The sequence below is a fragment of the Mesoplodon bidens genome (genome assembly GCF_964165515.1).
Source record: "Mesoplodon bidens genome assembly, chromosome: 19".
NCBI classification, from domain to species: domain Eukaryota; kingdom Metazoa; phylum Chordata; class Mammalia; order Artiodactyla; family Ziphiidae; genus Mesoplodon; species Mesoplodon bidens.
The window spans coordinates 27,945,023-27,969,207 of record NC_138179.1 but is presented as its reverse complement, the minus strand read 5'-3'; the positions used below and the strand labels follow the sequence as shown (position 1 = coordinate 27,969,207).

The following is a 24,185-nucleotide window of genomic DNA, read 5'->3' as shown; positions in this document are numbered from 1 at the left end:
GCTCCTTTTGTTGAGCCCTTGCAAAGTAAAAAACTCTCTCCTAAAACTGAGAGAGTCCCATGTGGGGGTCGCCTCCAAACCCCCTTCCACACCCCCCCAGTACAGCTTTGACCACCCACATCTGAGAATAGGAACTAGGGAACAAGAAGTGGATTATATCCAGTGGTGGGCACCTTATTAATGGGACTTTACATGACTACAATTGACTTAAAAAGTGAAAGGGAACAGACCCAATAACCACAGAAGAAATTAGAAAGGTAATTATAACAGATTTTTTAAAGATTCCTAGTCTACATGGTTTTACAGCTATCTAAAAATAATTCCAATATTATTTAGAGCATAAAATAGAAAAGTACTCCAATTCACAGACAAGATAACAAAACATGAAATAGCACCAAAAAGCACCCTGACAATTTTATTTGTGAATATAGGTGCAACAATGTAAAAGAAAATATTAGCAAACTGAATCCAGCAGTGCATCAGAAGAATTACTACTCCATGACCAAGTAGGGTATTATTCCAGAATGTAAGAATGGTTCCACTTTGGGAAATCCATCAACATAATTCATTACATCAACAAATTAAGAAGAAAAACCATATTCTTCTATGCATAGGTGCCGAAAGATAACAAAATTCAGTCACTATTTCTAATAACAACTTTCAAGAAAAATAGGAAAAAAGAATACAATGTAAATATAATAAAGACTATTTACCGAAATCTAGCACCTAAAACCAAGTGGACAAGGTAGAAAGGTAAGCTGCCATCATCATGACTATCAAGGTTGTCCTGAAGGGTGAAGCTGATGAAGTAGGACAGAACAACAAAATAAGTGATATAAGTATTGGCAGAGACAGCTATGTTTAGAAACCCAAGAGACGTCCATAAAACCTACTCAAATAAATGAGGGAATCTGGTAAGGCAGCTGGATAATAGGTATCTTTACAAAAATCAACAGACTGTCTTTAATTGGCAATAATGTGACAGAAATGAAAATGGGGGGAAAAATTCCATTCTCATCAACTTCAAGAACTATAAAATACCTAGGAATAAGCTCAACATAAAAGATATAAGATCTGTCTAAATTTTATAATCACTATTAAAATTCCAGCTATCTTTTTTGCAGAAACTGACAAATTGATCCTAAAACAATATGGAATTGCAAGAGACTCGGAAGCCAAAACAATCTTAAAAAAAAGAACAAAGTTGTAAGACTCACAGGTCCCAATTTTAAAGACTACTACAAAGACCTAAATGTAAGACCTAAAACTATAGAACTCTTAGAAGAAAACACAAATGTTAATCTTTGTGACTTTGGATTAGGCAACAGTTTCTTAAATATGATACCAACAGCACAAGCAACAAAAGAAAAAATAGAAACCTTTGTACATCAAAGGACACTATCAAGAAAGTGAAATGGAGGCTTCCCTGGTGGCACAGGGGTTAAGAGTCCGTCTGCCAATGCAGGGGACACGGGTTTGAGCCCTGGTCCGGGAAGATCCCACGTGCCGCGGAGCAACTAAGCCTGTGCGCCACAACTACTGAGCCAGGGCTCTAGAGAGCCTGTGAGGCACAACTACTGAGCCTGTGCACCTAGAGCCTGAGCTCCACAACAAGAGAAGACACCGCAATGAGAAGCCTGCTCACAGCAACAAAGAGTAGCCCCCACTCACTGCAACTAGAGAAAGCCCACACAGCAATGAAGACCCAACACAGCCAAAAATAAATAAATAAAATAAATTTATTTTTTTTTTTAAAAAGTGAAATGGGGGGCTTCCCTGGTGGCGCAGTGGTTGAGAGTCCGCCTGCCGATGCAGGGGACACGGGTTCGTGCCCCGGTCTGGGAAGATCCCACATGCCGCGGAGCAGCTGGGCCCGTGAGCCATGGCTGTTGAGCCTGTGCGTCCGGAGCCTGTGCCCCGCAACGGGAGAGGCCACAACAGTGAGAGGCCCATGTAACGCAAAAAAAAAAAAAAAAAAAAAAGTGAAATGGGAAGAAGTATTGGCAAATCAAATATCTGATAAGGACCTAGTATCCAGAATATATAAACAACTCAACAACAAAAAGACAACCTAATTAAAAGATGGGCAAAAGACCTGAATATACATTTATCCAAGATTTTCAAATGGCCAACGAGCACAAGAACATTATTAGTCATTAGGAAATGCCTATCAAAACCACAATGAGGGGACTTCCCTGTTGGTCCAGTGGTACAGAATCTGCCTTCCAATGCAGGGGACACGGGTTTGATCCCTGGTTGGGGAACTAAGATCCCACACGTGGCGGGGCAACTAAGCCTGCGTGCCACAACTAGAGAAGAGAAAAGCCTCAAGTCACAAATAGAGAGAAGCCCGTGTGCCACAATGAAAGATCCCGCGAGCCACAACTAAGACCTGGCACAGCCAAAAAAACAAAAACAAAACAAAACAAAAAAATGCAATGAGATCCTACTTCACACCCAGTAGAAAGGTAGTGATTAAAACAAACTAACACAGACGATAACAAGTGTTGGTGAGCATATGGAGAAATGGAACCCTCGAACATTACTGGTGGGAATGTAAAACGGTGCAGCTGCTGTGGAGAACAGTTTCACTCTTCTTCAGTAACTTATTAAAGATTTACCATCAGACCCAGCAATTCCAATCCTAGGTATACACCCAAGAAAACTGAAAACATGTCCGTACAAAAACTTGTGCGCAAGTGTTCATAGCAGCATTATTCATAACAGCCCAAAAGTGGAAACAACCCAAATGTCCATCAACTGATGAAAAGATAAATATGGCATTTTGTGTATTATTCAGCCATAAAAAGAAATGAAGTGTTGACACATGCTATAGCGAGGATGAACTTTGAAAAACATTATGCTCAGTAAAATAAGCTAGGCACAAAAGGCCACCTACTGTACAAATCCACTTATCTAAAATGTCCAGAACAGGCAAATCCACAGAGACAGAAAGTAGATTGGTGTTTTCCAGGGGGTGGGGAAAAGGAGTGATTGCTGAGGAGTGTGGGGATTCTTTGGGGGATGTGCAGTGTTCTGTATTTGGCAGTGGTGAAGGCTGGACAGCCTTGTGAATATATAAAAATCGCTGAATTCTACGCATTAAAGGGGTAAATTTTATGGTGCATGAATTATATCTCAGTTCAAGAAATAATACTGCATTAAAACGTTCTAGCTTACTCTAAGGATACACACATGATAAAGCAGGCATTGCTCCTGAACCTGGTGATACTCACCTTACCTGCTAGCCTAGTAAATACCACAGAGTACAAATCTTATTTGTACTTTAACCCAGTTTTAGTGCTTACTGCTTTTATTTTAAATATAGTTTTTAAAAGTTTGGGCTTCCCTGGTGGTGCAGTGGTTGAGAGTCCGCCTGCCGATGCAGGGGACACGGGTTCGTGCCCCGGTCCGGGAGGATCCCACATGCCGCGGAGCGGCTGGGCCCGTGAGCCATGGCCGCTGAGCCTGCGCGTCCGGAGCCTGCACGTCCGGAGCCTGTGCTCCGCAATGGGAGAGGCCACAACAGTGAGAGGCCCACGTACCGCAAAAAAAAAAAAATAAAAATAAAAAAAAATAAAAGTTAAAAAAAATTTAATGCAGGACATAAATCAAGACCTGAATAAATGGAGAACTGTACCACGTTCCCTGATAGATTTAATATAAAATCCTTCCAAAGTTAATAAATAAGCTGAATAGCACCAAATATATATAGTATATACAAGTTCCAATTTATAAATTTATATATTTACATGTTATATTCATCAATTCCCATTCTTACAAAGTTAACATGTAAATTTAATGTAGTTGCAGTCAGAAGCTCAAGAGATTATCTCTGGACTTGGATAAAATTATTTTTGAAATATATTAGAAGAGGAGATGTCCAAGAATAGCCAAAATATAAATATTAAAAATAATGCAGATATGGGACCTGCCTTTCTATACATTAAAACTTATAAACCCCAGAAACAGATCCAAATTATGTGAGAACTACTGTACAGTAAAGGGGGCATTTTAACTCGGTGGAGAAACATTTAATAAATTGTTTCAGGATGGCTGGTCAGGCATTTGTAAGAAAACAAAGACTCCATACTTTATACCAACTACAAAAATACATTGTACATGAATTACAGATTTATACATAAAAATCAAAACAATTAAAATATTGTTTAAGAAACTTGGGAGACTCTAAATGCATATATACCTTGGAATGGGGAAGCCCTTACAAAGCCAGGTTGGAAACTCATAAAAGGAGTAAAGGAAAAAAACAGATATTTCACAAGTTTCTGAAATTAACAGGTATCACAGATGTGTTAATAGCCCAAATATATAAAGATTGATAAGAAAACATCCCCAAAGAAAAATGGATTAAGGATGGAAAATTCATGAAAGAGGAAATCTAAATGGCCATTAAACAGGAAAAACAATTCAACCTCAGTAGTGGCTACAAATTAAGGCAAAGATGAAAATCTATTTTTCACTGAAGGTGGTGATTGGATTAAAGTAGGAGTTTTCCAGGGAAGAAAATGAAGAAGGCAGAGGACATGAATAGGTCTGCCCCCTCTCTCCCTCTCGTTCTCTCTCTCTCTCTCTCTCTCTCTCTCTCTCACACACACACACACACAAACACACACACACGAAATAAATGTGAAAAAAATCCCACTACTAACTAAAGGAACACAAATTATATGAAAATGCCATTTTCACTTATCTAATTTGCAAAGATGTCTATCAATAGTAACGCCCAGTGTTCTATAGGTGAGGGAATGGACACATATATGCTGCTGGGGCAAACAGAAGATGGTGGAATCTTCTGGAAATCAGTACGTCAGAAATCTTTAAAATGTACATATCCCTGGACTCCACGTGCACTTATCCTTGGGAAGCAGATACTTGTACAAAGATGCACAGACAGTTGTTTGATATGTAGCACTGATCAGAGGGAAAACAGAAGCAAGCGGCTACAGCAATGATCTCCCGACTTCTGAGTTTTCAATCATGTATATAATCTAAGTGCACATAATAAAACATACAGAAAAAAAAACTTAAAGGATAAACAGGAGTTCTAACATTTTCTTCCCACCCATAATGGACCACCTCGAGCACTTCCTGGAGGGAGCACACCTTACGCTGGAGACCACCCGATCAGCCCTATCATGTAAAGTCAGTGAATCCTGAGAAAAGCGAGCCAGTCAAACTGTGTGGAGAGACAGACAGAACAGGACATTTATGCTCTTGGACCCACAAGAGGTCGGGCAGCAGAAACATGATTCTGGTCTGATCAGAGTGTTAAGGTCTTGGTCAAGTTTGAATCCTACAGGTACCCCTGCCAGGGGCTCCCATCCCTCATGGACAGCATTACCAGGAAAATCTGTATGAAGTGTAGTCAACGTCAGTAATTAAAAGCTGGATAACACGTGGTCTGATCCAGTGCCCCTGGGGGGAAGGTCTTGAGGAGTTTGGGAGCGGTGAGGTCTTCAAGGGAAAGGATCCCAGTGATCTACAGGGTTCATCACAGTCTATGAGCGCGGATTTGCTGAGGGTCGTTCCTCCTACCGACCTAGGTCTACTCCGTATGGATGATCACGGTGGCAGCCTTGCTGCCTGAAAGGAAATCACCAGGAACAGCAGAAACGTGCCCTCCCGGAAGCCGTCTGCCAGCCTGGGCCCCGAGCAGCGGCTGTGTCCCAGCGCCAAGGATGCTCTGCCCGCCCGAGGGGAGCAATAGAGGGCGAGCTAGGGGTCCAAAGACCATCCCCGAGCACCTCCTCAGTCACAAAAGCAGCACTGGTCCATGACCCGGGCCTTAAAGGGGTGAGGGTTGATTTCAGGAAAGAAAGAATCCTGGGGGAATCCCAGCGCTTGGATTTCCACCCACCACAGCTAGTTGAACTTGTCTTTTGGAAGTTCCTGCCATGTTTAGAACTGTTGCCTTCCTTTATGAATTCAGAAGATGTACAACAAAGCTGTAACACAGGTGCCCTCAGATTCCTCCACGGGGCACGTGTGGGACTGCCACGTGAGAGGCAGCTTCCTGGCCGCGACAAAAAGGAAAGCGACAGGTGCCAGGCTGCTACCGACAGCATCTAATGTTCCAAGGCACAGTCTTAGCCAGAGCTCCTCCTGGCCAGCATCACACTCTTGCCTTCTCTGAGCCCCAAGCATGTGGGAAAATACCAACGTCTAAGATGACAGACAGCTCAGGAGGCTGAAGCCAGGAGTCTCCAGCTGGGGGCCCGCCCGGTGACCTCACTGCCGAGGGGTGCTTTCAGGAGGCTGGCTTAGAAAGACACCAGAAACTCAACAAGTAGCCAGATAAAATGTAACATACCAAAGACAACAGCATTCCTCTCCACCAGCAATAACCAACTGCAAAGTGGAGAAGAGATCCCGTTCACAAGGATGGCCAAAAACCATAAGACATCCAGGAATAAACCTAACACAGAATGCGCTGTCTACACGGCTGCCACATGGAGAATAGCAGGAAGCTTGACAGAGGAGCAGAGAGGAACAAAACCAACTGGTGAGATACCGCACTTCCCCAGAGGATAAAACTGAGTATTGTAGAGTATTATAAATCCCCTCCCCCCCACAATTAATTTATAAACTCAGCACGCTCTCAATCAATATCCAAACAGGATTTTATATGGCACTCGATACACTAATTCTAAAATTCATCTGGAAGACAAAATAATCAAAAAAGAATAATGAGGAAGATTTATTCTATCAGGTTCTTTAAAGCACATCATTAAACTTTAGGGATTTAAAATGCTTTGGTGGGCTTCCCTGGTGGCGCAGTGGTTGAGAGTCTGCCTGCTAATGCAGGGGACATGGGTTCGAGCCCTGGTCTGGGAAGATCCCACATGCTGCGGAGGAACTGGGCCCGTGAGCCACAACTGCTGAGCCTGCACGTCTGGAGCCTGTGCTCCGCAACAAGAGAGGCCGAGATGGTGAGAGGCCCACACACTGCAATGAGGAGTGGCCCCCACTCGCCGCAACTAGAGAAAGCCCTCGCACAGAAACAAAGACCCAACACAGCCAAAAATAAATAAACTTAATTTTTAAAAAAAATGCTTTGGTAACTGTGGGACTATAGAAAAATAAATTTTAAAAAAATGTAGTGTCCAGAAACAACCTCATCTAGAACATGCATTTTAAATCAGTAAGGAATGGATGGATTAGTCAGTTGAAGGGTCAATGCAGTGGTTATCCATTTTGAGGGTGGGGAGCTGAACCCCAATCTCATACCACAGACAAAAATAAAAAATGAAAACCACTCAGAAAAAAAAAAATCCAGATTAAAGAGCTATATGTTAAAACAAAACCAAAAAGGCACCAAAAGACTATGAGAGCAGTAGAAGAAAATCTAGTTTATAAGCTCGATAGGAAGGTATTCCCAGACAAGATATAAATCACAAAAGCCAGGTAACAGAAAAGTCAGAATGCCATAAAGGAAAAAAAAAAAAAAAAAAACTAAAACCCTAATAAACAGAGTTAGAACAGTGAAAAACTGTAAAAGAATATTTGCAAAATTCATCACAGGATTTATATCCTGAACATACAAAGCACCAAAAATTAATTTTAAAAACAGTATCTGAAACACATTATTTACTAATATTTTTTTAACATGTGGATGGAAAAAAAAATAGCCCCCCCCAAAAATGGGCAAAGGACGTGATCAAGGAACTTACAGGACAGGAAATAAAAATGGGTCCAAAAACATGAAAGATGCTCAAACTCATGGTAATCAGGAAAATGGAAACATAAAGAAATGAAACTGTTTCACCCAACAGATTGGTCACAATTAAAAAGACCAATAGGGGCTTCCCTGGTGGCGCAGTGGTTGAGAGTCCGCCTGCCGATGCAGGGGACATGGGTTCGTGCCCCGGTCCGGGAAGATCCCACATGCCGCGGAGCAGCTGGGCCCGTGAGCCATGGCCGCTGAGCCTGCGCGTCCGGAGCCTGTGCTCCGCAACGGGAGAGGCCACAACAGTGAGAGGCCCGCATACCGCAAAAAAAAAAAAAAAAAAAGACCAATAACATCAGGTGTTGGTGAGGGCACTGCTATTTACAGGGTTGATGGACCTTTTAGGGGCTGGTATATACTTTCTGAGGGAAACTGAGCATTTTTAATGTTTAAAATATGCATATCTTCAACCTAGCAATTCATCTTCTATAGCCTCAAATAATACACATGTACAAAGAGGCCTGTAAAAGGATGCTCACTGCCAACACTGATTGAAAAGCAGAAACTGGAAACCCTAATTTCCATTAAAAAAAAAAAGTTAAATAGACTAGACCCATACTCTGCAAATCTATGTAATAGCCAATAATGAGGATTTGTATGTTGACATGAGATCAAGATGTTACCAAACAAAAATGCAAGTTGCAGAACAAAACGTACAGAATGCCATTTATGTTTTTAAAGAGACACAAAGGACTTCCCTGGTGGTGCAGTGGTAAAGAATCCACCTGCCCAAGAACACACAGTGGAGAAAAGACACCCTCTTCAATAAGTGGTGCTGGGAAAACCGGACAGCTACATGTAAAACAATGAAATTAGAACACTCCCTAACACCATACACAAAAATACACCCAAAATGGATTAAAGACCTAAATATAAGGCCAGACACTATCAAACTCTTAGAGAAAAACATAGGCAGAACACTCTATGACATAAATCACAGCAAGATCCTTTTTGACCCACCTCCTAGAGAAACAGAAATAAAGACAAAAATAAACAAATGGGACCTAATGAAACTTAAAAGCTTTTGCACAGCAAAGCTGTGCAAAACAAGGTGAAAAGACAACCCTCAGAATGGGAGAAAATATGTGCAAAAGAAGCAACGGACAAAGGATTAATCTCCAAAATGTACAAGCAGCTCATGCAGCTCAATAACAAAAAAACAAACAACCCAATCCAAAAATGGGCAGAAGACCTAAATAGACATTTCTCCAAAGAAGACAAACAGATGGCCAAGAAGCACATGAAAAGCTGCTCAGCATCACTAATTATTAGAGAAATGCAAATCAAAACTACAATGAGATATCACCTCACACCAGTTAGAATGGGCATCACCAGAAAATCTACAAACAACAAATGCTGGAGAGGGTGCGGAGAAAAGGGAACCCTCTTGCACTGCTGGTGGGAATGTAAATTGATACAGCCACTATGGAGAACAGTATGGAATTTCCTTAAAAAACTAAAAATAGAACTACCATATGATCCAGCAATCCCACTACTGGGCATATACCCAGAGAAAACCATAATTCAAAAAGACACATGCGGGCTTCCCTGGTGGCGCAGTGGTTAAGAGTCCGCCTGCCGATGCAGGGGACACGGGTTCGTGCCCCAGTCCGGGAAGATCCCACATGCCGCGGAGTGGCTAGGCCCGTGAGCCGCGGCGACTGGGCCTGCGCGTCCGGAGCCTGTGCTCTGCAACGGGAGAGGCCACAACAGTGAGAGGCCTGTGTACCGCAAAAAAAAAAAAAAGACACATGCACCCCAATGTTCACTGCAGCACTATTTACAACAGCCAGGTCATGGAAGCAACCTAAATGCCCATCAACAAACGAATGGATAAAGAAGTTGTGGTACATATATACAATGGAATATTACTCAGCCATAAAAAGGAACGAAATTGAGTCATTTGTTGAGACGTGGATGGATCTAGAGACTGTCATACAGAGTGAAGTAAGTCAAGAAGAGAAAAACAAATATCGTATATTAACACATGTATGTGAAACCTAGAAAAACGGTACAGATGAGCCGGTTTGCAGGGGAGAAGTTGAGACACAGATGTAGAAAACAAACGTATGGACACCAAGGGGGGAAAACCACAGTGGGGTGGGGATGGTGGTGTGCTGAATTGGGCGATTGGGACTGACATGTATACACTGATGTGTATAAAGTTGATGACTAATAAGAACCTGCAGTATAAACAAACAAACAAACAAAAACAACTAATACTAAACTTTCTTTGGGTTATTTGTATGGAAATATGTTAATATAAATGTTTCAGCCATTACATGAAATTTCTAAAAATCTTATATGTTCTGGTATAATGTTATAAGTCATAATTCTAGTTATTACTTTAAAATGTATATCTCAGAAATAACTAAATTTCCTTGTCAATTGCATTATTGTGAGCTTTCATCAAATCTTTAACCGTGGTCATTTTTAAGTCTTTTGTCATTTACAGACAGTTCTGGGTGTACTCTGATGCTTTTGCAAATATGTTCCTAAAAAACGGTTTCATCTTCAAGGAATTCATGGAAAAGACTCTGACAAGTACAGGTTTCTGGCAAGTGACTATACTGCTGAACTGAATGAATAAGCATTTTCAGAACTCTAATGGAAAACTGATGAATTCATAAAAGTGCTAACAAAAGATCAAGATTAAAAAAAATTAATTACATGGGACTGAGTGAACTGATGAGGATGATTATAATTTTTGTGACTTTCTGTTTGAATAAAAAAAAAATCCCTCAAGGACTCAGAGGCAAAAAATATACAAATCAATTTTCACTGCAAAGTAAAGGAGCTGTTACAGTGGAGGATTACTGGACTGAATGTCAATATTACAACACAGTATGACTGTGTTTCGTATTTGGTAATTGCAATCATTGTTGCTTTTGTTGTGGTCATCCATTTACAATGCTTGGTGTCAGTTTGTTTATCTCTTGTAAAAATAAAATACAGTGTCTGTGTGTGAAAAAAAAAAAGAGTCATGTACCACAATGTTCATTGCAGCTCTATTTACAATAGCCAGGACATGGAAGCAACCTAAGTGTCCATCAACAAATGAATGGATAAAGAAGATGTGGCACATATATACAATGGAATATTACTCAGCCATAAAAAGAAATGAAATTGAGTTATTTGTAGTGAGGTGGATGGACCTAGAGTCTGTCATACAGAGTGAAGTAAGTCAGAAAGAGAAAAACAAATACCATATGCTAACACATATATATGGAATCTAACAAACAAAAAATAGGTCATGAAGAACCTGGGGGCAAGACGGGAATAAAGACACAGACCTACTAGGGAATGGACTTGAGGATACGGGGGCGGGGGGAAGGGTAAGCTGGGACAAAGTGAGAGAGTGGCATGGACATATATACACTAGCAGACGTAAAATAGATAGCTAGTGGGAAGCAGCCGCATAGCACAGGGAGATCAGCTCGGTGCTTTGTGACCACCTAGAGGGGTGGGATAGGGAGGGTGGGAGGGAGGGAGACGCAAGAGGGAAGAGATATGGGGATATATGTATATGTACAACTGATTCACTTTGTTATAAAGCAGAAACTAACACAGCATTGTAAAGCAATTATACTCCAATAAAGATGTTAAAAAAAAAAGAGAGAAAAGGCAGTCCACAAAAAAAAAAAAAAAAAAGAGTCCGCCTGCCAATGCAGGGGACACAGGTTCGAGCCCTGGTCCAGGAAGATCCCACATGCCGCGGAGCAACTAAGCCCACGCGCCACAACTACTGAGCCTGCACTCTAGAGCCTGTGCGCCACAACAGGAGAGGCCACCGCAGTGAGGCCCGTGCACCACAACGAAGAGTAGTCCCTGCTCGCTGCAACTACAGAAAGCCTGCACACAGCAACAAAGACCCAATGCAGCCAAAAGTAAACAAATAGATAAATTTAAAAAATAAAATAGTATAAAAGAGACACAAAACTATGTGTTTTATATATCGTTGCACGAGAGAAGACAGGTCAGAGGGGACATTAACTGCACCAGGATATACTCCTGTTTCACCCATACAACTTTTTTTTTTTTTTTGCAGTACGCGGGCTTCTCACTGTTGTGGCCTCTCCCATTGCAGAGCACAGGTTCCGGACACGCAGGCTCAGCGGCCATGGTTCACGGGCCCAGCCGCTCCGCAGCATGTGGGATCTTCCCGGACTGGGGCACGAACCAGTGTCCCCTGCATCGGCAGGCGGACTCTTAACCACTGCGCCACCAGGGAAGCCCCACCCATACAACTTTTTACCAGCTCCTTCCAACCAGCTGTCAGCTGACATGGTGACCACACGGAAACCCAGTGTCTGTATTTCCTCCCTCCACCCCTTTTTCTGGTCTATCCTATGTCCCAGGTCATTTCATGATTCACTATCCTAAAGCAAAGAGCAATTATTTATTAGGCGTTTGCCTTTATGTATATACTCAGCACTTGGTAATGGAAGCATGCTTTAGGAAGGCATCTTGTAATAAAAAGCACTGATTATAACAGGAAGTGACATGAGACACAGAGAGTGGGGACAGGGAACCAGTCAAAAGGCTTCCTAACGCCTGTAGGATAAAGACCCAGGACTGTCCACAGTCGGCTTCGACGTATTTTTTCTGACCCACTGCTTCTTCCCACCACAAGCCTCCAGAGTGACCTGGCTTTACCTTGTGCCCGGACCTCTGTCCACAGCTACTTCTCACTTCTCTCTTCCCAAATCTTGCTTCCTTTAAAAATACAGGCTCAGGGGCTTCCCTGGTGGCGCAGTGGTTGAGAATCTGCCTGCTAATGCAGGGGACACGGGTTCGAGCCCTGGTCTGGGAGGATCCCATATGCCGCGGAGCAACTAGACCCGTGAGCCACAACTACTGAACGTGCGCGTCTGGAGCCTGTGCTCCGCCACAAGAGAGGCCGCAATAGTGAGAGGCCCGCGCACCGCGATGAAGAGTGGCCCCCGCTTGCCACAACTAGAGAAAGCCCTTGCACAGAAACGAAGACCCAACACAGCAAAAATAAATAAATAAACTCCTACCCCCAACATCTTCTAAAAAAAAAAAAAAAACAGGCTCAAAGGTGTTATTTATGGATAGAGGGGCTCAGTTTTGGAAAATGAAGAGCTGTGGAAATCGGTGACACAAAAACATAAACGTAATCAACACTGCTGAGCTGTGTGCTAAAAATGGTGAAGATGGTCAAGTTTATGTCACGTGTATTTTACCACAACTGGGACAAAAAAGAAAAAGAAATCAGAAGCTGATTTACCTCTCAAAAAAACAAAGGCTCCAATCACACTCCCCGCAGGTCTCCCACGACCAGCCTTCTCTCCTCCTAGAAGCTCATTCTCTTCCCAGCTCGGTGGCAGCCCCTAGGTTTCTCTCCTGACCCCTCCCTCCCGACGTGGCTGCAGGCGCCAGAACAGTGCTCAGTAAACACCTGCCGCTCAGTGACCGGCCTCAGCAGCAAAATCAACGTACAGAGAAAACGATAAACTGCAGTAACTGCTTTAATGTTAAAAATATTTATTTTTCTAAAAGATCACACAAAAGTTGGGAAGAGATAGAAGGGTGTCAGCTAGCCTATGTCAAAATCTGAGCCGAGGGGGGACAAGAGCTGCCTGAAGACACTGGTGCCGGAGCCGACTGCGGAGACGGGGGCGCCACAGGCCCCCCTGCATGGGGGGGCGGGGCTCACTCTTTAGACATGCTCTTGATGGTCTTGTGCTCCTTCATGGCCTTCTCCCAGTCGCTGCCGTTGAACTCCTCGACCACCACGCTGCGCACGGTGCCCTCGTCCAGGCAGTGGGGGGCGATCCCTACAGGGAAGCCAGGGGGGTCATGAGACCCAACAGCAGGCTGGCTCTCAGACCAACTCAGCCTGCAAGTGTCGCAGGAAGCGGGCGCTCTGAGGGGCCCTACGCCCCAGCTCCTGGCCCACTCCCCCCATCTCTGAGATGGGGGCCAAGGACTCGCGGCTGGACCTCACTCAGTACCAAGCTGGGAGGACAAAGGCGGGGGAGGCCTCGAGCCCAGAGCCACCTCCGCCTGGCAGCCTGGAGGCTTCACAGGCCTGGTCCAGGGCTCAGAGGGGCAGCTTTCTGAGCATTAAACACCTCTCCATCTGTACAGGAAGGTCAGCAGGAAAGACTCTCCATGTGACAGATGAGGAGCAAACGGGAGCTGCTACGGGGAGAACGGGTGGAGAGGAGGGGGCAGGGGTGACGTCGCGCGCTCCGCCCCACCCCACCCCACCCCAGGCTCGAGGCTGCCGCAGATGCCCCACTGCAGCTCTGGAGGCTGCGTCTCTGCCAGCCGGGATTCCAGGAGCATCCTCCACGGCTACGTCCCACCCAATTCGCATGGCGGCTGGTGTCATTCTCGACAACTGTCTAAGGTGGCACGCTCTGCCCCCAGATCTAAGAAGGACCCGAAGACGGGCTTGGGGTTTCTGTGCTTGTGTTTGAACCCAATTTTTTTTTTACTGGCATCATCCCTGCCCCTCACTCTTGCCTCCCTCACTCCCTCCCCTGCCCCCAGGCTCCCGGCCTCCCCCGGCCTCTCTCTACCCTCCACCATCAGCCCCAGCAAAGTCCAGCTCCCTCAGCGGCAGGAAATGCGGCTCAGGATCCGGATGGTCTCGGAAGGGCCAGAGCCAGGAGAGAGCTCTGCTGGTGAGCCCTGTTCCTCACACACACGTGAGGGGCCTGGCCAGGCCGGAGGCAGCCTGTGACACCAGCGCGCCCTCCCCAAGCTTCCCATCCACGTGGCCGCAGGGCGTCGGTGCCCTGAGCTTGGCCCCCTTCACTCACCGAAGCCTCCGGGGTTGGAGCGGGGAGAATAAAAGCTCTGGACGCCGCACCTCTTACAGAAGGTGTGCTGCGCCTTGTGGGTGTTGAAGGTGTATGTGGTGATGCTCTCGGCTCCCTGAGGGACACAGACAAGGAGCTTCAATTGTCGTTTACAAAGACAAATCGTCTAAAAGGCTCAATGGGGAAACCCTCTCGCCAGGCTCCCAGGGTCACGTCCAACCTGAGGTCGGGTCCCCATCTGCACGGCCCAGAGACCCGTCAGCCTGGAGTGTGACAGCTCAGGGCTTCTCCCTAGTCAGCTGCACACAGAACACCCCGGCCTTGAGCTTGCCCTGCATCCCCGGCCTAAACCGTGGGGGGGGGTGGTCAGCCGAGGGACTGGGTCCCCGTGTCCCCAGACTCAAGGTCCTAAGAACACACTCACTGGACTCAAATTCATCTACAAAGGACCAAGTAGGAAAGAACATCTGCCAGACGTCACAGGCTAATTTCCTTAATGGAGAACACAAACGGGAAGCTGGGCAGAGGATGTGAACAGACAGACAGTTCAGAGAAATGGGGAAAACAAATCTTTCTTTAACCTGTGACATATCCACACTCACAAACTGCAATGAGGTATTTTTCACTGTCGGGGCAAAAATTAAAAAGTGAGCTATAATATCAAAAAAACAAACAACCCAATCCAAAAATGGGCAGAAAAACAGACATTTCTCCAAAGAAGATATACAGATGGCCAACAAACACATGAAAAGGTGCTCAACATCACTAATCATTAGAGAAATACAAATCAAAACTACAATGAGATATCACCTCACACCAGTTAGAATGGTCATCATCAAAAAATCTACAAACAATAAATGCTGGAGAGGGTGTGGAGAAAAGTGAACCCTCGTGCACTGTTGGTGGGAATGTAAACTGATACAGCCACTATGGAGAACAGTATGGAGGTTCCTTAAATAACTAAAAATAGAACTACCGTACGACCCAGCAATCCCACTACTGGGCATATACCCTTAGAAAACCATAATTCAAAAAGAGTCACGTACCACAATGTTCATTGCAGCTCTATTTACAATAGCCAGGACATGGAAGCAACCTAAACGCCCATCGACAGACGAATGGATAAAAAAGACATGGCACATATATACAATGGAATATTACTCAGCCACAAAAAGAAACGAAATTTAGTTATTTGTACTGAAGTGGATGGACCTAGAGTCTGTCATACAGAGTGAAGTAAGTCAGAAAGAGAAAAACAAATACCATATGCTAACACATGTCTATGGTATCTAAAAAAAAAAAAATGGTTCTGAAGAACCTAGGGGCAGGACAGGAATAAAGACGCAGACGTAGAGAATGGACTTGAGGATACGGGGAGAGGGAAGGGTAAGCTGGGACGACGTGAGAGAGTGGCATGGACATATATACACTACCAGATATAAAATAGATAGCTAGTAGGAAGCAGCCGCATAGCACAGGGAGATCAGCTGGGTGCTTTGTGACCACCTAGAGGGGTGGGATAGGGAGGGTGGGAGGGAGATGCAAGAGGGAGGAGATATGGGGATATGTGTATATGTATAGCTGATTCACTTTGTTATACAGCAGAAACTAACAGAACATTGTAAAGCAATTGTACTCCAATAAAGATGTTAAAAAAAAAGCAAAACACCTTAATAGAAGCCTAAGGTATATGCGTATTATAGGTAATTGAAAGTTGTAGTTAATTTGAGGGCTAATCCAATTTTTGCGTTCAAAAAAAAAAAAACAGTGAGCAAACGATATTGCATGTGTAGAGAAACACTCACTCGGATACGAGTCACAGGAATGTGAATCCATAAATTTGGTAACATCTACTAAAATTTTAAAATGCACATATTCTTTAACATAGCAATTCCACTTCTAGAAATGTATCCTGCAATTACAATTCTGTATTTTATCCAATGAGATGTATGTAGATGTTAATGCAGCATTTGTAAAGGCTAAACGTTAGAAACTCTGAAACTGTCCATCAACAGAAGACTGGTTAAAGCAATCACGGACGGGCATAAAAATGGAATCTCAGCAAGTTTTGGAAAAAATAAGGCAGTTCTACTTACAAATACTACTAGGAAACAATCTCCAAGGTTACAAAGTTAAGTGCAAAGGCAAGGTTTAAAACAATTTGTGTAGCATACTAACATTCCTATTTTAAAAAAGCATACATACATCCTGGCATGTGCTTTTAAAGAAATAACCAAGAAAGCAGCAGTTTCTCTCCCGGGAGACACTGAGGGACTGAAGGGTCAGAGCTTTTTACAGGTCTTCCCCGGCCACCACGGGAGACAGGCCCTCAGAGCTGCATCGAAAGACTGTTCCGAGGCGGGCCTCTTCTCACCGCACAGGGAGGCCGCAAAGAACAGCCAAGGGGTCCCAAAGCTTGCAGAGTTATCTGAGCGTATGCTTTTCCCCAGGAAACCCTTGGGAGGCCTGAGAAGCCGGCTCACAGCCTCCTGGACCTCATTCAGCACCAGGAACCACCGGTGACACGCAGACCCCGTCCCATAGTGTCCACACGTCCACCTGCCTGACTCCCACCTTGCTGGCCGCTACAGCCAGCATCGTCATTGACACTGCTATACACTCACCCTCCCTGCTCGTTTCTTCTGTCTTCCTGCCCAATGAGAAATCACCAATGTCCACCATGTGGCAAGTCTAACGGTTACTTCTCCTGACCCCCGGACTCTTGCCCCTCTGAACCTGCCCCGCCCTGCAGGCTCTTCCTCCCTCCCCACCGGCCACCCTTCTCAGGCCCCTCCGCTCCGCTCCCTGTACGTGCTGGGTCCTGGGCCCCCGCGTATTTGTCTGCACCGTCTGCCCAGCTGCCCTCACCCCACGACTCCAGACACACGCGCGTGCGGCTGCCCACCCCCTGGCTCTGCCTCTGTCAGCGCTCACGACGCTTCACCTCAACCTTCTCAAGAAGGATGTGAGTCCAGCACCTTCCATGCTGGCTTCTCCTCCAGGACCTGGCATCTCCAAGCAACCGGCTGCTCGGAGGCCCAACCTCCTTCTCTGATCTTCACACCCCGTCCTTCCTCTCAAGCATCGGCTCTCAGCGTGTGGTTCCAGGACCAGCCGCATCACCGTCACCTGAGAACTTGCGAGAAACGTCCATCTTGTGCCCACCCCGCCCCCCAAGACCTGCACAGTCAGGAGGGGGCCCAGCGACTTGTCTAACGAGCCCTCCAGTGGCCGGGCACAACCTGGACTCCGAGAACCTCCCGCTCCAAAACACACCTCCACTGACCACTGTCTGCCCATCCCCACGACTGCCACCCTCTCCCAGCCGCCCCCCCCACCTCCGTACTCACCTCCTCACCATCCGCTCTGCACGCGGCGGCCACCACACGCTTTTCAAACACTGAAGCACATTTTGTCCCCGCCCCACTTAAAACCCTCCCCAGGCTTCACTCTCCAGATGACAAAACCTGTCTCCTCATCCGCTCCGGCCTCTCTCCAGCCCCAGCTCGGTCTGCTGGTTCACCTCCACCCTGCGGCCACCCTCCTGCCACGAAGGCCACCGTGCAGCTCCTCGGACACGCCAAGCGGCCCCCCGGCGCCGTGCCCACGACCCCCATGCCTCGGCCATCGAAGCGCCAGAGGGGCCTGCCCTAGCCGCCGAGACTTGCCACCGGCCAGCCTCCGTCAGGCTGCCCCACCCCGACCCTCCACTGGGCACTTCCGGGCCTCGACCCGTTCCTCTGTCTCCCGCATGAGGCGTGAGATCCCAAGGGACAAGGGCCTTGTCTGCTGAGGGGTTTCAGTGGAACTCAGCCTGGCACACAGCAGCTGCCCCATAAACACTGCTGAATCAAGGAAGAAGGGCTGTACTTAAAGAACAAGCGGAAAACTGCTCTCTCCTTCACCAGGCTGGGCGGAAGAAGAGAGCGGGTGTTTGAGACGCCAGGGCGGCCAGAGAAGCAGGCCCACAGGGGTGGGATGGCGGGGGCGCTGCCAACTCCGAGGCCGCGAGCCCTCAGCCGCCCGCGTGTCTTCGGGAGCCGCCTGTCTTGGGGGACTGGGGCCACAGCCTCCAGCTGGCACCCGAGGGGGGGCTCGCGGGAAAGGCAAGGGCAGGTCTGCTGCCTGCCGGCGCTCCCACCCCGACCAGACACCCACCCCAGGATCGAGGGCAGACACAGACAAGGAGCCACCCTGGCCCGAAGCGTCTGGAATTAAATCTCAGCTTTTCCTCCCCGCCACTCATCGAGGGGCCACTGCATGCCGAGGCCCCGGGGCCAGGAGCGCAGACTCGAACAAAGGTGGTTCCGGGAAGCCCTCCCGGACCCGCCACGCACCACCACGCAAAACGCCCAAGGCGAGGCGTCTGTCAGGCGGGGCAACGGGAGCCGAGGACAGGCCAGAGGCCCACCCCCCCACCCCCCCACCCCCGACCCCCGGGGAGGAAAGCATGCCGAAGCCTTTTTTAAACGTTTGTGTTCTCTGACCGGAGATTTTACTTCCAGAAGAATTGATCCAAAGAAATAATGTCTAAACTGTCAAAGATTTATACACGGGGAGGTTTACCACAGCACTGCACTCAACCTAGAAGTTCAAACGTAGAACGTCGCTCGTGGTACCTTCATGCAACGAAATATGCTACAGACACAGCAAGAAGCGTATAAGTAAACTACGAAACAGTTGTAGGCGCGGGGAAAGGCCAGGGGCCTGAGAGCCAGTGGTGGGGAGGCCTTTCACCGTGTATGTATCTACTCTGTACTTTGCAAATCTGGTACCAAGCACAAAAAATTCCCCCAAATGCTAAAGTTAAAAATCTTTTCAGGCCTTCGTTGGTGGCGCAGTGGTTGAGAGTCCGCCTGCCGATGCGGGAGACATGGGTTCGTGCCCCGGTCCGGGAGGGTCCCGCGTGCCGCGGAGCGGCTGGGCTCATGAGCCATGGCCGCTGGGCCTGCGCGTCCGGAGCCTGTGCTCCGCAACGGGAGAGGCCACAGCAGTGAGAGGCCCGCGTACCGCAAAAAAAAAATTAAATAAATAAATAAATAAATAAATATTTCAATCATTTATTTTTCATTGGGAAATGATAAAACTCAGTTATAAAGCAGATAAAAAGGTAAAATTCTACCTTGATAAAAGCACACGATTTATTTAGATGTACTCATCCACGTCCAAAATAACATGCAAGGATATTCAGCAGAACACAACCAGTGGTTACCTTTGATTGACAGGATTTGGGTGATCTTATTTATTTATTTATTTATTATTTTTAAAAATTTTTTTTTCTTATTTATTTTTGATTCTCTGTGTTGGTACATGTTTCCACTGTAATATCAAATATATATCCAAAAATACCGGGTTGGCCAAAAAGTTCGTTCGGGTTTTTCCATAACACCTCACGGAAAAACTCAAACAAACTTTTTGGCCAATCCAGTATAAAGGGGGGAATGAAAGCTGGGTGACGGGAAAGCATACGGCCCGGGAGGCCCCCTGCGCCTGGCACCCTGTACGCCCCACTCACAACACTCACCTTGAGGAGCTTGAAGCGAGAGGCCGGAACAATGAAGTGTCTGTTCTGCTTCTTCTTGCAAATGCTGCAGCTACAGAAAGACAAGAGCAGACTTCGGACTGTGAACGACCACCTGCGCCCTCTGAGTTCCCCACCGGGGCCCAACCTGCCCCGTCCCAGGAGCCAGTTGACCCTTGAGGTGAAGCCCCCTTGCAGCGCCATCCCAGGAAGGGCAGCTAGGGCAGGAGGGCCAGCGGCCTGGGGCCTCTGCTCTGTGTGTGCAGGAGGGCCCACGGGTCCCACAGTCAGCAGTGCAGGCCACGCACTCCTCAGGAAAGCAGGACCCGGAGAACCACGCTCCTGCCGCCCACCCTTGGTTTACTATGGTGAAGGGAACTGCTGGATTCTGGAGACAATAGAAAACAAGCATCAGGCAGAGCTACGACTTTCTGCCCCTGGGGTATCCTCAGCAGAAACGGGTAAGGAAGCTTAGGTTTCCCTCTGTCCTCATCTGCACATCACAGAAAGCCCAGCTCCACGTCAAACAGGTCCTCAGAATCACATCCTCAGAATTAAATATAAGTCGCCCCCCGTTTTAGTCCACCTTTTAAAAAACTCTAATTTCGTATAAAATCCTCTAACAACTTATTCCAGGGGCTGCTTCTTCAATCTGGACCGCACTATTTAGTAGCAGGGTCAGCTCCCCGTGGGAGGAATTCCATGGTATTTATTTATTCTTCACATATAATTCAGGCACCACAGCACCAAGGGGCAAAAGGTTTGGATACTGTTGCATAATCAGTTACACACCAACTACAGGTCAGACAGAAGTCAGAGCCTGGAGACCCTGTTCTATCACAAGGCCCGGGAGGTGCTGACAGCAGGCGCTTCACTGATCCCGGCAGCACTGCCTGCCTCACCTGGAGCAACAGGGCCAGGTGGCCTGGGGCACGGCAAGCTTCCAGGTGCGCACACCCTCACCTCACCTCACTTCACCCAACTCCCAAAGACTCTGCTCAAGGCCTTTCATCCAGTGCCCAGCCGCACGGTCTCTGGGGAAGCACTCCCACCACCAGCCCCCCGCCCTTGCACCGGTGTCTCTGGGGCACTCTGCTGGGCACAAGTCAAGGGCCCTGCTCCACAGCCCCTGGGGCTGTGCTGCAGGACTGAGCTGTGTCACACACAGCAGGCTGTTATTTTTAGCCTTCCCCAGTCTTTAAAACTTTTTTCATTAACGAAAACATCTAACACAACTTCTAACGTCTAAGCAACTTGGGAAGAGAAAACACTCACTTGCAGTCAAAGATGTGCAGGTCTGCCGAGGCCCAGACTTCAAAGCGAACCGCCCCACAGTGGCAGCCTCCTGTGTGTTTCACCAGGCCCTGGTATTCACTGAAGGGAACACAAATCAGGAAGATGAGGGTTTCTGAATAGTCAGGCCATGGTTGAAAGAAAGAAGCAAGATGGGACAGAAGTCTTTACGGGACAACCAGATGCATTCCTGCTTCTGAGAAGGCACTGTCAGTTTTATAAAAGGATTCAGTACCTTCTTTGTGAGCTCTTTTTTCCACTTCTATTTTGTTAAATCGTAAAATAAAGCATTCCAAAGTATGGAAAAAAGAGAATTGGGTGGAGGATCCTAATCCAGCCACCCGAACGTTTTTATTTACATGGCAAATACTTATTAAGATTTTTTACGAGAGAGGCACTGGGGAGAAGGCAGTAAACAAGATACAGCAGATGTGGTCCTGGCCTTAGGGACCTGGAGCAGCCATCAAACAAATTAACTGAATATTTACATGACTTGTCATAAAGGCGTACAGGCTGCCATGAAAAAGAAAGGAGACCTGACTGAGTCTGGAGAAAGTTAACAAAAGGCTCCTGTAATTCTGCTGTATTCTCCTCCGGTATTTTGCACATACGTGGCTTTTTACAGAGCTATCTGTACACATTACGTACAGCTTTAATCTTTTTAAAACTTATAAGTCAGGCCCTTCATTGAACATTAAGATTTGATAAATATCATCCAACTGCTTTCCAAAAGGGCTGAACACTCTTATCAGTAATGACTGAGAAAACATTTCACTGAATCTTCTCAAGCAATAATTACAGGAAAAATAGCTCGCTGCAGTCTTATTTTGCATTTATTTGGTTACCAAGACTGAATGCTTGTTCACGTTTCTGGACAAGTTGACTCCGTTAATCTGATGTATTATTTTTCTGCAGACACAAATAATGCTTATGGTAAAAAACGCAAACATTACAACATTTGATAATGTAAAAAATGAATGTCTCTTAAGTCCTAACACCCAGAGGGATCCACAGTTAACTGTTTGCTCTATGTTCCTGAGACTATTTTCCATACAATAATGTTTTAACAATAACAGCGATTATTGTTTAATATATTCTTTTTAATTTACTGAGTTTTGGTTTTTTAACAAATGTATGTAACTTGTGGCAATCTGATAGGTTAAAAAAAACTCACCCTTTCGTCTGTCAACATTTTAAAATCTTTTCCTTGGACATTTATCAGTTTGTTTTAAAGTATAAATTCAAACTTTCGTTCTACGTTTCTGACATCTTTATATTCCCCACACTGAGCAGTAGCTGGCCCACCTTCGCTCAAAAACACTGAATGATGTATACTGAAAAATGTTCAGCCTATAGTCCAAGATGATGAACCAAAAACTGAAGCACACGGAAAACCCAATATTCCATCTCTGAGAAGACTCGTCCTAATGAAGAGAATTTCTTACGGAACAAGGACAAAGGAACATTTTTGTTCAAAAAAAGGAGTAATCCTCAGGTTGCTATGCAATTGTTAAGTTGCTTTGTTTTCTCTGGGGTTTTCTAGCATAAGACGGCTGATTCTGAGATATTTAGGGCGCTAAACTACTTCTCGGTCGCACAACTGTGCTACGGGGCAGGGGTCCCGTCTGGAGACGACGAGGCGCCCCCCCAGGGCTAACAGCTCACTGCGAGCTCCACGGACCCTCCGAAGTCCTCCTCCGGCCGCCGGGGAGCCGGGGGTCCTCGCCCCGCGGCGGCAAAGCCGAGGGACGCGGAGCCACGGCCCTCGGGCGCCCGCGGCGGTTCCAAACCCGGGCGGCCCGCGCGCTCCCCCCCGCCGCCCGGCTCCGCGCAGGGCGCGCGCAGTAACAGGGGCCACCAGCCTCCCGGGAGGCTCCGAACTGTCCCAGAGCCTCTCACCCTGGCCCTGCCCCCGCCCCCCCGCCGCTCTCCAAACACACGTGCGCAAACACAAAAGCAGCTCGGGGACCGGAGAGCCGGGCCGACCCTCTTCGCGGGAAGGCCGCCGCCTTGGCGCGCGGCGCTGGCCGAGCGGGGAGGCCTTTGTCCGGCCGGTGCGCGGCTCGGGCGCCGCGGGGACATTACAGGCGCCGGCCCGGTCGCGCCGCACTCACTAGGTGTCCAGCAGCAGCTTGGCGGCGCCCTCGAAGCTGAGCCTCTGCCGCTTCTGGAACGTCTCCCAGCGCTCCCGCTGCTCGCCCAGGTCCAGCTCGGACGCCGAGGGCGCCGCGGGCGGAGGCGGGGGCAGCGGCGGCTCCGGCGGCGGCTCTCCGGGGCCCGCCTCCTGCGCCCGAGGCGACGACTGCGGCCGCCGCTTGGCCGACGGCTGCCTCACCGCCGCCCGGCTCCCGCCCCCGGCCTGGCCCGCGGGCCTCCGTGCGCGGTCGGCGCCGGGGGCCGAGGCGGCGGCCGCGGGGGCCCTGGAGGCCCCGGACCGCTTCTGCCCGCGTGGCTTGGCCGCTGCTCCGCTCCTCACCCGCCGCATGGCTCCCGCACCCTGGTGCGCAGGCCTCTCCGCCGCGCGTTCCCGCTCCGCCGCGCGCCCGCTGCGCCCCGCGCGCTCCCGTCGCCCGCGCGCCCGCTGCCCCGTCTGCGCAGGGGTCGCTGCGCCCGCCTGTCCCGCCCGGCGCCGGCCCCGGGCCCCTCCCCGATCCGCTCCTGGTCACAGCTCAGCGCACCCACCCCGCCCGCCCGCCCGCCCGCCGCGGGGCCCACACCGCGTCGCTCCAGCTGGCAGGCCCTGCGGGACCGCGCCTCTGGCCTCGGCTCCCGACACGCGGAGCCTGTTTGCACCTGCCGAGGCGCCCTTGGACCCCGAGGGCTTCTTCCT

At 47.8% G+C, this 24,185-nt stretch overlaps 2 protein-coding genes across 5 annotated transcripts in view; one reads left to right on the top strand and one right to left on the bottom strand.

Moving 5' to 3' along the window:
• The window catches only part of PIGL (phosphatidylinositol glycan anchor biosynthesis class L), a 63,421-nt gene extending 52,607 nt beyond the window's left edge, over window positions 1-10,814 (top strand). Inside the window, exon 7 of one of the 3 annotated variants that reach the window (XM_081220103.1) lies at window positions 8,429-10,814. In XM_081220103.1, the coding sequence (XP_081076229.1) occupies window positions 8,429-8,557 (129 nt within the window). In that variant the 3' untranslated portion in view covers window positions 8,558-10,814. Of the gene's footprint in view, window positions 1-4,758 lie in introns of all 3 variants that reach the window. The other 2 variants (XM_081220106.1, XM_081220105.1) reach the window with 2 other exon arrangements.
• Window positions 10,815-13,238: 2,424 nt separating this feature from the next.
• Window positions 13,239-23,886, bottom strand: CENPV (centromere protein V). 2 transcript variants are annotated; one of them, XM_081219048.1, is made up of 5 exons: window positions 23,470-23,886; window positions 21,338-21,436; window positions 20,066-20,156; window positions 14,542-14,656; window positions 13,239-13,548 (listed from the first exon to the last, which is right to left on the bottom strand). In XM_081219048.1, exons 1-5 carry the CDS (start codon window positions 23,838-23,840, stop codon window positions 13,424-13,426), a joined length of 801 nt encoding a protein of 266 aa, XP_081075174.1. In that variant the 5' UTR covers window positions 23,841-23,886; the 3' UTR covers window positions 13,239-13,423. The 2 variants fall into 2 exon arrangements, with proteins under 2 accessions (XP_081075174.1, XP_081075175.1); XM_081219049.1 differs by having other exon boundaries at window positions 20,066-20,135.
• Window positions 23,887-24,185: the final 299 nt, after the last annotated feature.